This window comes from Centroberyx affinis, unplaced genomic scaffold, assembly GCF_046629955.1.
Source record: "Centroberyx affinis isolate AG114_WGS23_722 - 3 ecotype Tasmania unplaced genomic scaffold, CSIRO-AGI_Caff_v1 ptg002859l_1, whole genome shotgun sequence".
Classification (NCBI taxonomy): domain Eukaryota; kingdom Metazoa; phylum Chordata; class Actinopteri; order Beryciformes; family Berycidae; genus Centroberyx; species Centroberyx affinis.
In genome coordinates, this window is record NW_027280994.1 from 93352 (window position 1) to 106929 (window position 13578).

The following is a 13578-nucleotide window of genomic DNA, read 5'->3' on the forward strand; positions in this document are numbered from 1 at the left end:
ATTTTATTTTATTTTTTAAATTTTATTTCATGAACTGGTGATCTGTATAAATAGATTTGTAAACCCTCCTCTAACACATTATACCGGCCATACGGTGCGATTGCTCACCATGATGACTCCATTCACTGCGTGTGTGTGTCTGATTCACGCGAACAGTACCTTGAACCAACAGACGGGTCGTGTGGAGGACTTCTCCCTGGTCACTGTGGGCTCGGCATGTGTACGCCCCTCTGTCATCTCTAGTGATGCCAAGGATGGTTAGACTGCCATCGTGTACCTGCGGTACCATTTACAAGGGAGAGGGATTAAAATCAGGGCTGCATGATACTGACAAATAATCATATTGCGATTATTTTGCTGAATATAAATTGCAATACAGACTACAGACACAGATTTTTCATTATTTTAGATTTTTCAGCAAACAAGACACATTTTTAATCATAAACTGAGATGTTGTTGCTTGAGATTTGCTTTGTCTGAATATAATTAAGTTGGGTTTTTTTTACAATGATCTATTTAATGTATAGGCCAGAAATTGTTCTCAGCAGAAGAATACCATCTTTAGGAGTCTATTTTGAGCACTCACCACATATTGCGATTTTCTTTTTTCCTTCGTTTTTTTTTTTTACTAAAAATGCAAATATAGATACAATATGATGTATGATCAACCAAAGCATTGCAAGCCATTTTTCTGGCTATCAACGATCGGTATTAAAAGTAGAATGTCTCTGTTGATTGGATAAGTGTGTGGTGAGAGTCTACTCCAAAGAGAATACAACAAACGCTTAAAAGTCATCAACGTGTCATCCTTTAATTAACTCTGGGTCCTGATTCCTGCATGTGGTAACCTTGGAAACATCTAACTCTATGTAGCTGCGTGTCCCTGTGCGCAGGCACTGATGAGAACCAATAAGTGGTGAAGAAACACATTAACCAAACCTAATAGAAATACCCTCATAAATTATGCAACAGGTTGTAAGGCTCTGTCCATTCAAGTCACACACAGCTGTAGCCTGTCCATTCATGCAACTGAGAGGGGAATCTGCTATGCCTGCAGAATTATTCCTATTCATCTGTCTTTCAAATGTTTTAGCCAAGAGAGCTTAGAAGCTACAAGACCCACCCAAATAACATTTAGCTCCAGTCAGTCTGTCGGTAAACTGTATCATTGCTCAGCCAGCAGCATTAGCATTTTGTGCGTAGCTGCTACAACATGAAATGCGTGCGGCAGGCTGAGCGCACATACAGTAGTTATTGTGGCAGACTTCTGAGACAGCAACCTTAACGGTATCTGATGCAGTGTAATGGTCGTCAGTCCATTTCAATACTTTCTGTGTGCCGCATGTTATCCTCAATCCGAGCTGAGCGAGAAAAGATTAAAGAAAAGGAGGAGCGGGAGGAGAGAGTAGAGAGAGAGAGAGAAAGAGAGAGAGAAGGCAGTAGATGATGAGAAATGGGATAGAGGAAAGACGAAGAAAGTAGATAAGGGGGAGGCATTAGATGAAGAGCAGAATCTCAATGTGTGTGTCTGTCACGCGCACTACACCGAACGCTGAAACATCCAGAGAGACTGAGATTGGGTTTTCAAACAGCAGGGGTTTTTGCTGAGAGGACGACGAGGATTCCTCCTCCTCTCTAGTCCTTGTCTGTCACATTCCTCCCTTTCTCCGTGGCATCCCCATGGAAGTGAGCATGTGGGTGAGCAAACATGCCTGCATACTCCTGTCTCCTCCTCGCCACAAGAAGGAGCTTTCCAAAGTTTGAGGGTTTCGCTTGACCGTGTGTCTGGCTTTCTTGCCCGCTCCTACCACATGAATATAAGAGTTTTATGAATGGGCGAATGGATAAGGCGAGAGCTGATAAATGCACCGCACTCTGTATGTCTCCCAGAGAAGCTAGTGAAGTTGAGGCATTTGGCTCTCACTACTGATATTCATTTTCAGTGTAACATTCATATTAGGAGTAATGTAATATTGATGCAGTAGAAGGAGATTAATAATGCATTAGGATGTCGTCCGATCGTTTACTAAGGCAACTGTGTTAAAACGAGGCTGCTGTGGGGAGAGATAGTGAGGCGAGAGGGAGGGGTGAAAGAGAAGGGGGGGGGGGGGGGGGGGCACAGGGACACACTCCTGTCACTTGCTGTACACTACTGTATATCACATAGGCAGCTCCAAATGGTTGATAGTGCCGCCTGCAGCAGGCTGAGGCTTCTCAATATCAGTGACATACAGTATGAGGATGTAGAGGCATTGAAACGGAGGAGGCCCCCACCTTTCAAAGAGTTCCTAAAAAATATAGCTGGAATATTAAGAGAAAAATCCACCCTCGGATATTATATATCATCAATCTGTGATGTTCAGTGCATTCCGTGAGTTATGTTGCGATGAAGTGCTGTAATTTACTTTTTTGATATACTGTACACAGTTTCCCTCAAGTTACTACTTCCTACATTTCCCAGAATGATTTTTGACAAGCCCCAGAGAAGAGGCGTGAACTTGTTGCATTCTGCTGTGAGTTATATGTGTAGGAGGAGAGAGCAAAGAAAGAGCAAGAGAGCGAGTTTGTCCACTCGAGAAAAAGTGAGAGTCTACCATGGATTTCTCCCTGTATTGGTGCAAAATGTTGAGTCTAGAAACAAGCCCTTGCTTTTTGATCAAAATATGACATTTACCTTTGATATTTTAGATAATTGAAAAAAATGTTTTGCTATCAAACAAACATGTTGTAGCTGTGCTGGAAACATCTTTCTAGAAATATCTGTCACATCATCTATGTTTGGTCAGTTATCTACAGGAATAAGAAAAATACACCACCAAACAACAAAATGAGCTCAGAAATGCAAGGCAAATCGCCAATAGATGTTTTTTAACAGTGTTAAAATGTTTTAGGGTGGATTTTTCCTTTAACTGAAGACATTACAGAGAAAGGAGAGGATTTTAAGCTTCATGTAGCGTGACTGACAGACTTGTCTGGCCAATCACAGACAGGTTTCCAACTTTGAGGTTGTGGGTACACTAAGACCAGGTAAATATCAGTATCAGTCATATAGTATGTTGCAGATATGAAAATGACTTAGTTTCTTACCTAGGAACTGACTCACTACTGCAATGACTCAACATTTCAAGGTCTGCAACATATCAATTAAAGCCTCAGTACCAAAACTTTGTACATGTACTGAGCGCTTTATTGAAGCTTTATTACAAAACTGTATTAGCAGCACTAAAGTAGAGCTGAATTAATCGGACCAGACCATCCCTGCCCAAACCTTACTGATATATTTGTGCACATTCATAAGTCAGAATTGTAGCCATTAGTTCTTCTTACCGAGTATTTTACAGTGGTTTCAAGCTCCTCCCCCTCCCTCAGCCAGCTGATCATTGGTTTAGGATTTCCCTGGGCAGAGCAGCTAAGCAGAGTGGTGCCCCCTTCCTTCGCCTCCACATACTGTGGTGGCGTCGCTGTAAAACTAGGCGGGGCTGTGGAAAAAGTGAAAATAATAATCATTAAAATGCACATTCCCAAAAAATATTGTGATCATCATAAAATCAAATTAACAGGGTCCTTCAGTTTCCATCTGGTTTCTTTAAAGGATAAGGCCGGTGTTTTTTAATACATTGCTTACCGTCAACAAATCCTATGAAAATAACAAAATCAGCAATGATTTTGTTTTGCCAGCAAATCTCGTCCATGTAGCCGGTGCCCAATGCAGCCATGTCCCAGCAGCCACAGAACTCCATTGTATTAAAAAAATGATTAAAAACACGTCAAAGAGCCATGCCGTTGCTCTGGGCAGCATATTTCATCATCGCGATGCACCAGGCCAGCTGACTTTTTCCTCAAACAACTTAATAAGCCGGCTGTAAACACGTTTGCGATCTCAGGAAAGTAGTTCCGTAGCACCGAAAATAGTCCCTGGCGTAATGAAGAATTTGTTCCCATTTGAATTTGATTTGGTAATAACTACAACAGTCTGACTTTTCGTGGTAACAGTTAGCAATTTTTAAAAATGAAACTGTCTTTGTGAGCTGTATTTCAAGGTTTTTAGCTTACAATTGGAGCCGATTACTTCCGGGTTGACAGCTAAAAACGGTACGTGGGAAGTCAGAAAGTAACGGGAGTAGAGCAAACGCATTGTTGATTTTGTTATTTTCATAGGATTTGTTGACGGTAAGCAGTGCATTAAAAAACACCGGCCTTATCCTTTAAGGTAGTTTGGCTTGCGGCTGTGTTAAGCTAAACATATGTATGTTTCGATTCAATATCAATATCAGCATTAGCATACAGTGTGATTGCAGTTGTAGAACACCTGTGATGGAAGGGAGTCTGAAGTACTGCAGAAGCCAAATCTATCTTACTATTTATGAGGTTGTTAAATACCAGCGTGCTTAACTTCATAAAGTGATACAAGGTTATGCAAAAGTCAGTTCAACTTATACTCATTTTGTACATTTGGTACAAGTGTTCGTCTGAGGGATGGGGGGGTGGACGGGCTCTGAGGAGGGCAAGCTGAATAGAGAGACACCCTCGATGGTGGGTGACGTGGCTGCCACAGTTTTCTGGAGCAGGTAGACGCCTGGGTGGAAGGGAGTTGGGTCGCAATCTTTCCTGCACACTGCCATTTATTCTCACTGAGCGTCATGTGGAGTGTCATCAAACCTAAAGAAGCCACTTACTGTATAGACCCAATCAGTACATTTTCACCTGATGTTTCTGAGCCATATACTAACATCCATACGGGCGCTCTTCACCATCTATTTCAAGCGAACAAACTGTGGCAAGTCTCCTCAGCCAGCTGCTCTCAATATTTCAAGGCAACATTTTGATAACAAACAGTGGCACTGTGTTTAGTTAAAGAGAGAGAGGCGTCACGATACAAGTGGGTCACTGCTTGCCGCTGGGAGTATTGCCATGCTTCAGACTGCACACAAGCACCTGGCATGGAGTAAACAAATAGCCCAATTAGCACTTTTAGACATCTGCCTGTCCATACTGCCTCCCTCACTCTCTACCACTCATAACTTTGTATGATAGATTAATGGAGATGCTAATAAAATGCATGACTGGTTTATGTATCTCTTGGTGCCGTGGGAACCTCAGGTAATTGATGGGTCAACTGTTACATTACACGCATCATGATGCATATTTTTTTTTTTTTTGCTGTATAGTTCTTAAAAACAACCTTATGCAATTGCTCTGCTGTACATTGTCAGTACTGTACTTTCAGCTACATGTAAATGTCCCTGCCAATAAATCTAATCCTGATTCTGATGCGTCTAATGGCATCAGCTGATAAGAAAATAGGTGGCAGACACACGGCGGCGATTGCAGTAAGCACACCGGTCGCCCAGGGAGTTGTTTCACACCGTCAGGTACGGCGCGTCGCAGAAGTGTCACCACGGCTGGGAAACTTGGGAGTTGTTCTACAAAAAGTTAGCTGAGCATCAAATTCTCGCCCTACTTACTGCAGCTCTTCATCTATTATATACATTATATATGCTTGGATATACTGTACTGCCTTTGTTCTCCTCTGTAGACCACACGCCACATCAGCAGATGGCCTGGATACTCGGATAAGAGGCTCGGCCCGTTCTTTGAAGCCTCGCCTTTCTCTCTTATTCCCCCTCACTAACTCGGATGCGTCTGCGTCATTTTGTTCACTTGCCCTGTCTTTCCTCTTCTCGTCTCCGCTCCGAAGAGAATACAGTTACATACTGAGTACACGTTTTTCATTGATTTCACTTCATGAGCCGCAGACATTTTATAGGAAGAGGAAAGGGGGTTTAAAGGAGACTTTCCTCCCTCTTCTTTCCCTGTCACCTTGCTCAAGCCGTTCAATCTCTGCAAAACTCTGATTAGCATATTTTGGAATTATATAAGCGAGGGGAAAAGCGGAAAGGAGGTGAGAAGAGAAAAGTTGAGTAAGTGAATGTTAACTGCCCGCCCCTCCCCTGCTCAACCACCCCGACTCCCTTTTCTCTCACACATAGACACACACTTTCCTTGGTCTTTCAGTCTTTGAAAAGCATGTTGATCACCAAACTGTTTAAAAGGGAAGGGAAAGGGGAAAAGACAGGAGGAGACAAGATGAGACGAGAGCAGAAAAGATGAGAAGAGAGGGGAGGAGAGGAGAGGAGAGGAGAGGAGGGGAGGGGAGAGGAGAGGAGAGGAGAGGAGAGGAGAGGAGAGGAGAGGAGAGGAGATGGGGGGAGGGAGGGAGGGCAGAGAGTGGCCTTACTGTCTTTTTCGGGCACAAGGCCTTGCCATCTGACACCTGCCACTGAGTGGGCATGAATTCCCTGTCCGCTTGGCAGGAAGTTAAGGGCAGCAAACAGGAACTCAAAGGAGGAGTGTATGCAAATAGCACCGGCCAAAGGAAATGGCTGCCCTTAGTGTCTGTGTTGAGGCCAGACGAAGATGGCACCTGCTTCCCTCACAAACAGCCATTTAGAGGACAACAGTAACATAAAGTCTAAATATCAATTCCCTTCACAGATGTCTAGACAGCGAAACAACTACTGCTAATTATTTTGCTGCCCTTAGTACTTCAGTGCGACTGCCTGTCTTTAAATGCAGCCACAGGTTAAAAAAAAGTGTGTGTTCATTCAAATCACATACATGAAATCATGTAATATGCCATCATGTACTATGCCAAATATATATGAAATTCAGGGATATTATTACTTCTGCTATAACCCGAACAGCTCAGTCATTGTTGAAAGGCCTGACAGGAGAGAGGGAGGGAGCAGTCGAAGTTAAGAGTGAATACTGATGAGGCGAGCTACAGAGATGCAGTATGCCTACACAGGAAGACATTCATACGAACACACACACACACATACACACACACACACAGATGTTCACAGACTCCAAACGTCTAGAGAGTGTGCAGGTGACACACTCAGTGGCAGAGTATGACCCAATGGACAGAACTCTCATTTAGCCCCACCAAACACACAGTGAAATGCTATCATGTCCATGTTAATGTAATGCGCTACACACAGAACACAGTGGTAGTGTGTAGTGTACAAACACACCCCCGCTTACATGCACGCACCCACACAAGAAAACATTATGTCCTGCACTGATAATAACCATTTATATAGATCAGCATTTTTTTTTTTATTCTAAAGTGATTATGCAGCGGGATGGGCTTTGTAAATGGGACTTCACAGAGCATTTCACACACAGTGCATTGTAATCATTATTCGAATACAAGAATCTCATCTCATCCATTGCAAAGCATATGCATGGTCAAATTGAATATGCATGAGTTTCACGCCGCGCACATAAGTTCACAGACCAAAAATATACATGTGAATGAGCCTGACAGCACGCGGCTCGCGAACTCTTCCTCAAACGGCACAGAGGATTACAGCTTTCTGAACTTAGAGACCTGTGATGCTCCCTCGCAGAAAATCACTACTTTTGGCCTGAGCTATAAGTTTCAAATGCCTATATAGAAAATATTAATCCACTCATGCTATCCAGTTACAGAATAGCCAACTAAGAATTGCACAGGATGGCAATAATACTAGAAAAAAATTGCCGGATGAATTTTGCTGCAGTTACTTGCTTACTGCATCTTGGCTGCATCCTGCATCTGCAAACAGCAAACATTTATTTAATTACATCTGCAGCACAACATATGGAACAGCTTAATACAATGTCTGTCCAAAATGTATCCGAACAAAGCCAGAATAACAATCCTCATATGAAATAGATATGGGGCTTTAAAAAGTAAAATATGGCGGTATCATTGCAGCTATAATGTTTGGTGCTCTACAACAATGTAAAGACACACTTCACATAGGATTCTCTGAGCCACTGGGGCATTCCTGGGAAATGCAAAGGTGCAGATTTTTTTTCCGCCTGGTCATCAGTTTGATAGCTCTCAGACTATCACAGACGATCCCTGCCGGAACCGCCTTAAACAGGCCACAATCAATTCTCTTCTAACCAGTCGCTCATCCCTTTTTATCCCAGGCCATTTGAAAAGGAGCTGCGAGAATAATCTAAAAAACGCCTAATGGCCACTCATTCAAATTGGCCTGGTAACGACTCGAGGATAGAAGACCATAAAGCCTCACCAACAGACAAAAAGTCCAACTGGAACAGAGACTCGACACTTTTTAGACAGTCAGATGATCTATTTTTATAGACAGCAGGCCAGTATTTCCACCAGAGACAGAAGTAGTTCAGTGTGACACAAGGGTTATTTGACATAAAATGTTCAAGATATAGTTAATCATCTGGAAATACCAGTACAAAATAAATCAAATAAACATTCAAGGTTATTATTGTAAACCAAAACGAAAACTAGGTGTTAAAAACTGTTGTAAACTAAAACAACTAACGAAATAGAAATACTGTATATGTAAAATGTTCTTGAATTTTTGGCTATATTTACTGAATGTTAAATGAAAAAATCATGTATATAAATTTTTAAAAGGATTCATGATTTACTGTTTGTATAACACAATACCTGTTGCAAACATATAGAAAATACTTGGTCTGAACTTCTGTCATGATACCTTAAAATATACCACCCCTATCAAAAATACTACATCTAGAACTGAAACTGAAACTACAACTTAAACTGAAATAAAAATCTATAACTAGATTAAAAAAACGAATGAAAAATCCCAAAACATAATAACCGTCAACATGCATGTTATCCGCTAACCACACAGCGCCCACCCACACAAACAGATGTTCCCAGATCTGAGAGCGGGTGCTGTGTGCAGGTGACTCACCATTGACTGTGAGGTGCACCCAGCTGCCGTTGTGGAAGGTGTCGTACTGTTGCTCCAGCATCAGGACCCTGCACTCATACCAGCCCTGGTCCTCAGAGCGCACCGGGTCGATCTGCAGGGAGGCCTTCCCATGCAGAGAGGCTCTACCTGGACAGAGGAAAAGCAACGCTGGGGTCAGATATTACCCAGTCCAATACTGTACATTCTTATTTTTTAAAATCCTTCCTTTTTAATCTTTATTCACCTAGGGAGTTGACTGAGCATGCATGCTTTTTTCCAGCAACGCCCTGTTTCCCTTTCAAACAGTTACACACACTCACCCCTGGGAGCTGCCCAGTACAACCTTCTCTTTCTTTCACTGCTGGCCACTGAGCAGCTCCATTGTAGCAGTTGGAGGTTAAGTGCCTTGCTTAAGGACACCTCAACCTTGGCAGTTGAGGGAGGGGGAAGCATTACTTCTTACCATCTTACCATCGAAACAGCTTAGGCTAATATACCTCAAAATAAGCATTATGTAAGTGTTAAGTAAAGATGTACAAAAGCCAAGTTAAACATGAAAAATAAATGCACTCTTTCATTCATTTTTTACCTACTTATTCCTATTCAGGGTCATAGGGGTCTGGAGGCGATCCCAGCACTGGATGTTAGACAGGGAAACACCCTAGACAGGTCACCAGTCCATCACAGCATTAACACAGACAGACAATCACTCACACTCACACTCATACCTATCTGCCCTATCTGCAATTTAGAGTCTCCAGTCCAACTGACTTCCATGTCTTTGGACTGTGGGAGGAAACCCATGTGAACAGGGGGACAAACATGCATTCTCACAGAAAGAAACCTTAGAGTCAGTATCACAAGATAATTGTAGGGGGATTGTGCGATGATTTATGGGATATGAAAACTCATATTTCTAATATGCATGTTGCCATGTCTCTAATAAATGCATTCTTCTTGGGAAATAATTAACAATATTCAACCTCTAGGGCTACATTAATTAATCACGCAAAGTAGTCTAACAAGGCAGGAGAAATCAGTGGTTGGTGTTACAGTCCACCATTCTGCACAAGCGCAACTTAAGGCTTTGTCAAACTTTCATTGGGAATGTAAACAGCTTTCTTTAGGATGATTACATGGCTATTTTCTGCCATATTTGAGTGGACTAGGCTGCATATCCTGAGGAGTAATAGCTCTAAGGATGTGTTATGGAGTTACTGCAAGCAAGCTGTTAGCCATTCACTATCAGAAAAAAAAACAAGGGCATGGTACAAGATAAATTCTGTCAGTATTAAGTCTTAAGTCTTTTTTTTCTTCAAGGCTCAGGATAAATTCATCATTTCAATCAGCAATCAGACTGGTGATGAATCGATTGCACTGTTTGGCGATCTGCCCCAAAACAACCTCATCAGTGCCTCTCTACTTAAAGTTATATACTACAGCCATGACATTGCAGACAGCTGACACACAGGTGCTGAACGAACAACCTCTGAGTGACTAAGCAGGTTGTCTTTTACAGCAGCCACAAATCACTTTCAACATGCTATTTTGTGTCTTGCGCTTTGCTTTGTTTTTGTTGCATACTGTATTAAATCATTTTGTTCTGTGTGTGATTTTTGATTAGTTAGATCTAGGTAGGCTCATTCTTTGTAAAGTCCTCTGAGACATGCTTTTGGTGACGGGGCCTATATAAATAAATGAATTTGAACTTGAAATTATGCTTTACCATGTAATTCTAAACTTATCCTGTGTGAATACATATGGCTTCAATAGATAGAACATTAATGTGATTGATCAAAGTCATGGTGATTAGATTTAACCAAAATGAAGATTATTGGATTTAAATTTGAGCTATTCCCAAATCCATACTACTTCACAATGTTTTACTATAAACAAACTACCAGCTGGCCTGGCAACAGGCAAGCTGCCCTCCAGTATTAGGATTAATGGGTAGCATTACCTGGGGTGGGCGAACCTCGATGCCTGATGAGGCAGTTGGATTAAAATAGAGAAGCATTTGGTGTCAATGCTGAAAAAGACAAACCCCCCCCAAACCCCTTTTTTTTCTTCAAGGCTCAGGATAAATTGGAATTCTGAAAGGGGGAAACCACAAGGGATGAGAGAAGTTTAGGAAAGCAGGCATGGTGAAATCTTCAACTGCTAAGCTGTCTGTCTCAGAGCTTCCAGTCCGCTGCTCACATGGCTGCCTCTGACAGCCCAACAGACTAAAACATTCGCTTCCGCTCTGTTTGACGAGTGTTCTGAGATGGAGCATTTTTCCAAACTTTGATGTGTAGATGTACTGTAAGTACTGTTGCCTGTTACCTCAGTCTGAGTGTCAGGCAAATATATTGACGTTGAGGGTGGGCTGAATTGCTCCTCCAGCACTGTATATAGATGCAATAGATAGATACCCTCACCCTGGGATTGCTGCCATACTTGGGGTAGAAAACTGACGTTTTTTGTTAGCAGAAAATCAATAAAGCAAAGGGGAAGAGAGAAGAGTGGGGACTGCAGTCTTGCAGTAAAAAGGTAGCTTGTCTTTAAAAAGTCAGGTCTATTTTTGCCTGGGCGTTGAAGTGCTGAGTGGGGTGGGTGGTGGCGTGAAGGGTAGGGATCGACCTCAGCTCCTATTTGTCAAGGAGTGAGAGGGTGCTGCTGTAAACAGAGTTAACAGTCCTGTATCCACGTCAGGACCGGACCCCTGGGCATACACTACTTACACACTACAGGATTCTAGCAACGCTGTCTACAGTGGAAACAGAGGAGTTTACACGTTGGTCAAATCACATCACAGACTTTGTTGGATTGGAAAGCTTTAAAGAAGAAATTCTAAAGGTCTAAAGTGACAAAGTTGGCAGACAGTCTGGTCCACTTAAAAACATTAAAAATACACTTAGATACAAAAAACATAATTTACTCCAAAAGAAATAGGATTAAAAGAGGAAAATATAGCAAAAATGAAGCATGAAACCTCAACTTCATGTCTATCCTCCGGTTTAAATTAGCGCTACTACAAAATAGTAAACTATGAGAACTCAATATTTAAAGGGATACCTCGACATTTTTAAATTTAGTTTGGTATTTCTCGTCCCCAGGCACTTGTCACTGTATGGAGTTAATTGACTGACCATCAGTTTGTTATGATTGTTAGCTTCCCCTACTGCAACCAATGGCGACCACTAACTGCAAGCTAACAAGCTAGCTTGCAAATTGGGCAATTCACTGGACTCAGAATGGAAGGCTATCATCAGCTTGTTAGCCATGGTAACAAGCTGTATGGAGGACAGCAAGACAAATGCTGAAACACCTTTTTAATAATATGCCTGGTTAAAAAAAATCACCACTAGAAAAAGTACAATATGTATCCTACCACTGATAAGTTCTGTCCACGTGTTCATTAGCTCCCTCCTGCTTTAAAGAGGAGCAAACTTGAAATTACAATGACATTTTACATCAATAGCCTGTACTGTATGTGTACAGGTAAGCAGAGTCAGTATACAGGGGAAGCAGAGTTGCTGAGAGGATGGCAATGGCCTGACACACAACCAGGCCTACATATTATTCTTGTGCAGGCTCAGATTGAAGCTGGCATTAAGGGAGATATGATTAGTTTGCGAACAGCTTGTCCCAAAACGGGAGAATCTGACACTAAAACTTCACAAGCTGCATTTCATATCTGAATTATTGATTGCCTCTTTGCTTGAGTGGGTGCAAAAATAGATGTTTTTAAATGTTATAATTTCCATATAGCCGCAGGGCAAACTGGCAAAATGGGAGTCGAGAGCAGATATGTACAATTTTTCCTCTAGCAGTGAATAAGACTTGCTTGTACTGAAAAAAAATCCTATCTTCTCTCTGAGAAATCTATTACGTTCAAAACTCAAAATTAATATACTGTAGCCTACTAACAGTTAGTTAGGCTGTAGAGTGAACAATAGTAATGACTGAGTCAAGCTCACTGACACAGAGAAATCGAGTTGCATTGAACCTGGATGGCTTTTGTATCTGTAAACTGTAAAATGCAATCTGCAGACTTCTCATCTCCACCGTGAATACATTTAGGATTGTACATAAGTACAGCCAATCTACTCCCTTTCGGCGGCAGCTGTGTGACGGAATGATAGTACATTTACTCTATTCACCAATATGAATTATTTATCATCGAGGGGATGAGAATTCATGGGAATAGCCTGGATGAACTCTGAGACTGTATGGGCCCATTAAGTGTCCCACAGAGCCTCTCATAAACTGCAGTCCAGTGTCAGCCATTATCACACTGTCGCCACGCACATGCTATCCCCAGAATACACTTTAATCTATGTGATGAGACTGGGCATATTCACGTTGCATCTGTTCACTGGTAATTCCTCAACAGTGGACTTCACGCCACATGGCACCGGCCCACTGGAGCCCGAGTGAACACAGTGGAATACGACGCTGTTTGAAAAGCCCTGTTCACTCACAGCCTGCTGTTAGTCGGGAGGTTAGAGCAAACAATGAAACGCTCCAGCAGCTGCAGTATCTACTATGTGACAAAAGGAGTGTTTCCTTGATGGTGAGTCACTACCATGAGGCTTCCTCGCAACAATGACCCCACTTAAAAAGCCCACAAGGATAACTTTCAATGTGATTTCAATATGATTTCCACAGTTTCCATTCTTTTATCACCGTTTGTGCAACATCTTTCAACTGAAAAATGAACTGTTAGACTAGGTAAATGGAATACTGCTGCACTGCTGATGGAAAATTGCGCTGCACTTAATGGTTCATACAGCATTTGTACAAGCCATGCCTTGGCTTTGCTTTACATTATATTACC

At 42.0% G+C, this 13578-nt stretch overlaps 1 protein-coding gene across 1 annotated transcript in view; it reads right to left on the minus strand.

The window, feature by feature from the left end:
* Positions 1-13578, minus strand: part of igsf9ba (immunoglobulin superfamily, member 9Ba) — a 51780-nt gene that overhangs the window by 20304 nt on the left and 17898 nt on the right. Inside the window, exons 3-5 of the mRNA XM_071536350.1 lie at positions 8757-8903; positions 3328-3479; positions 160-277 (exon numbers count right to left, since the gene is read on the minus strand). Of these exons, the coding sequence (XP_071392451.1) occupies positions 160-277; positions 3328-3479; positions 8757-8903 (417 nt within the window). The remainder of the gene's footprint in view (positions 1-159; positions 278-3327; positions 3480-8756; positions 8904-13578) is intronic.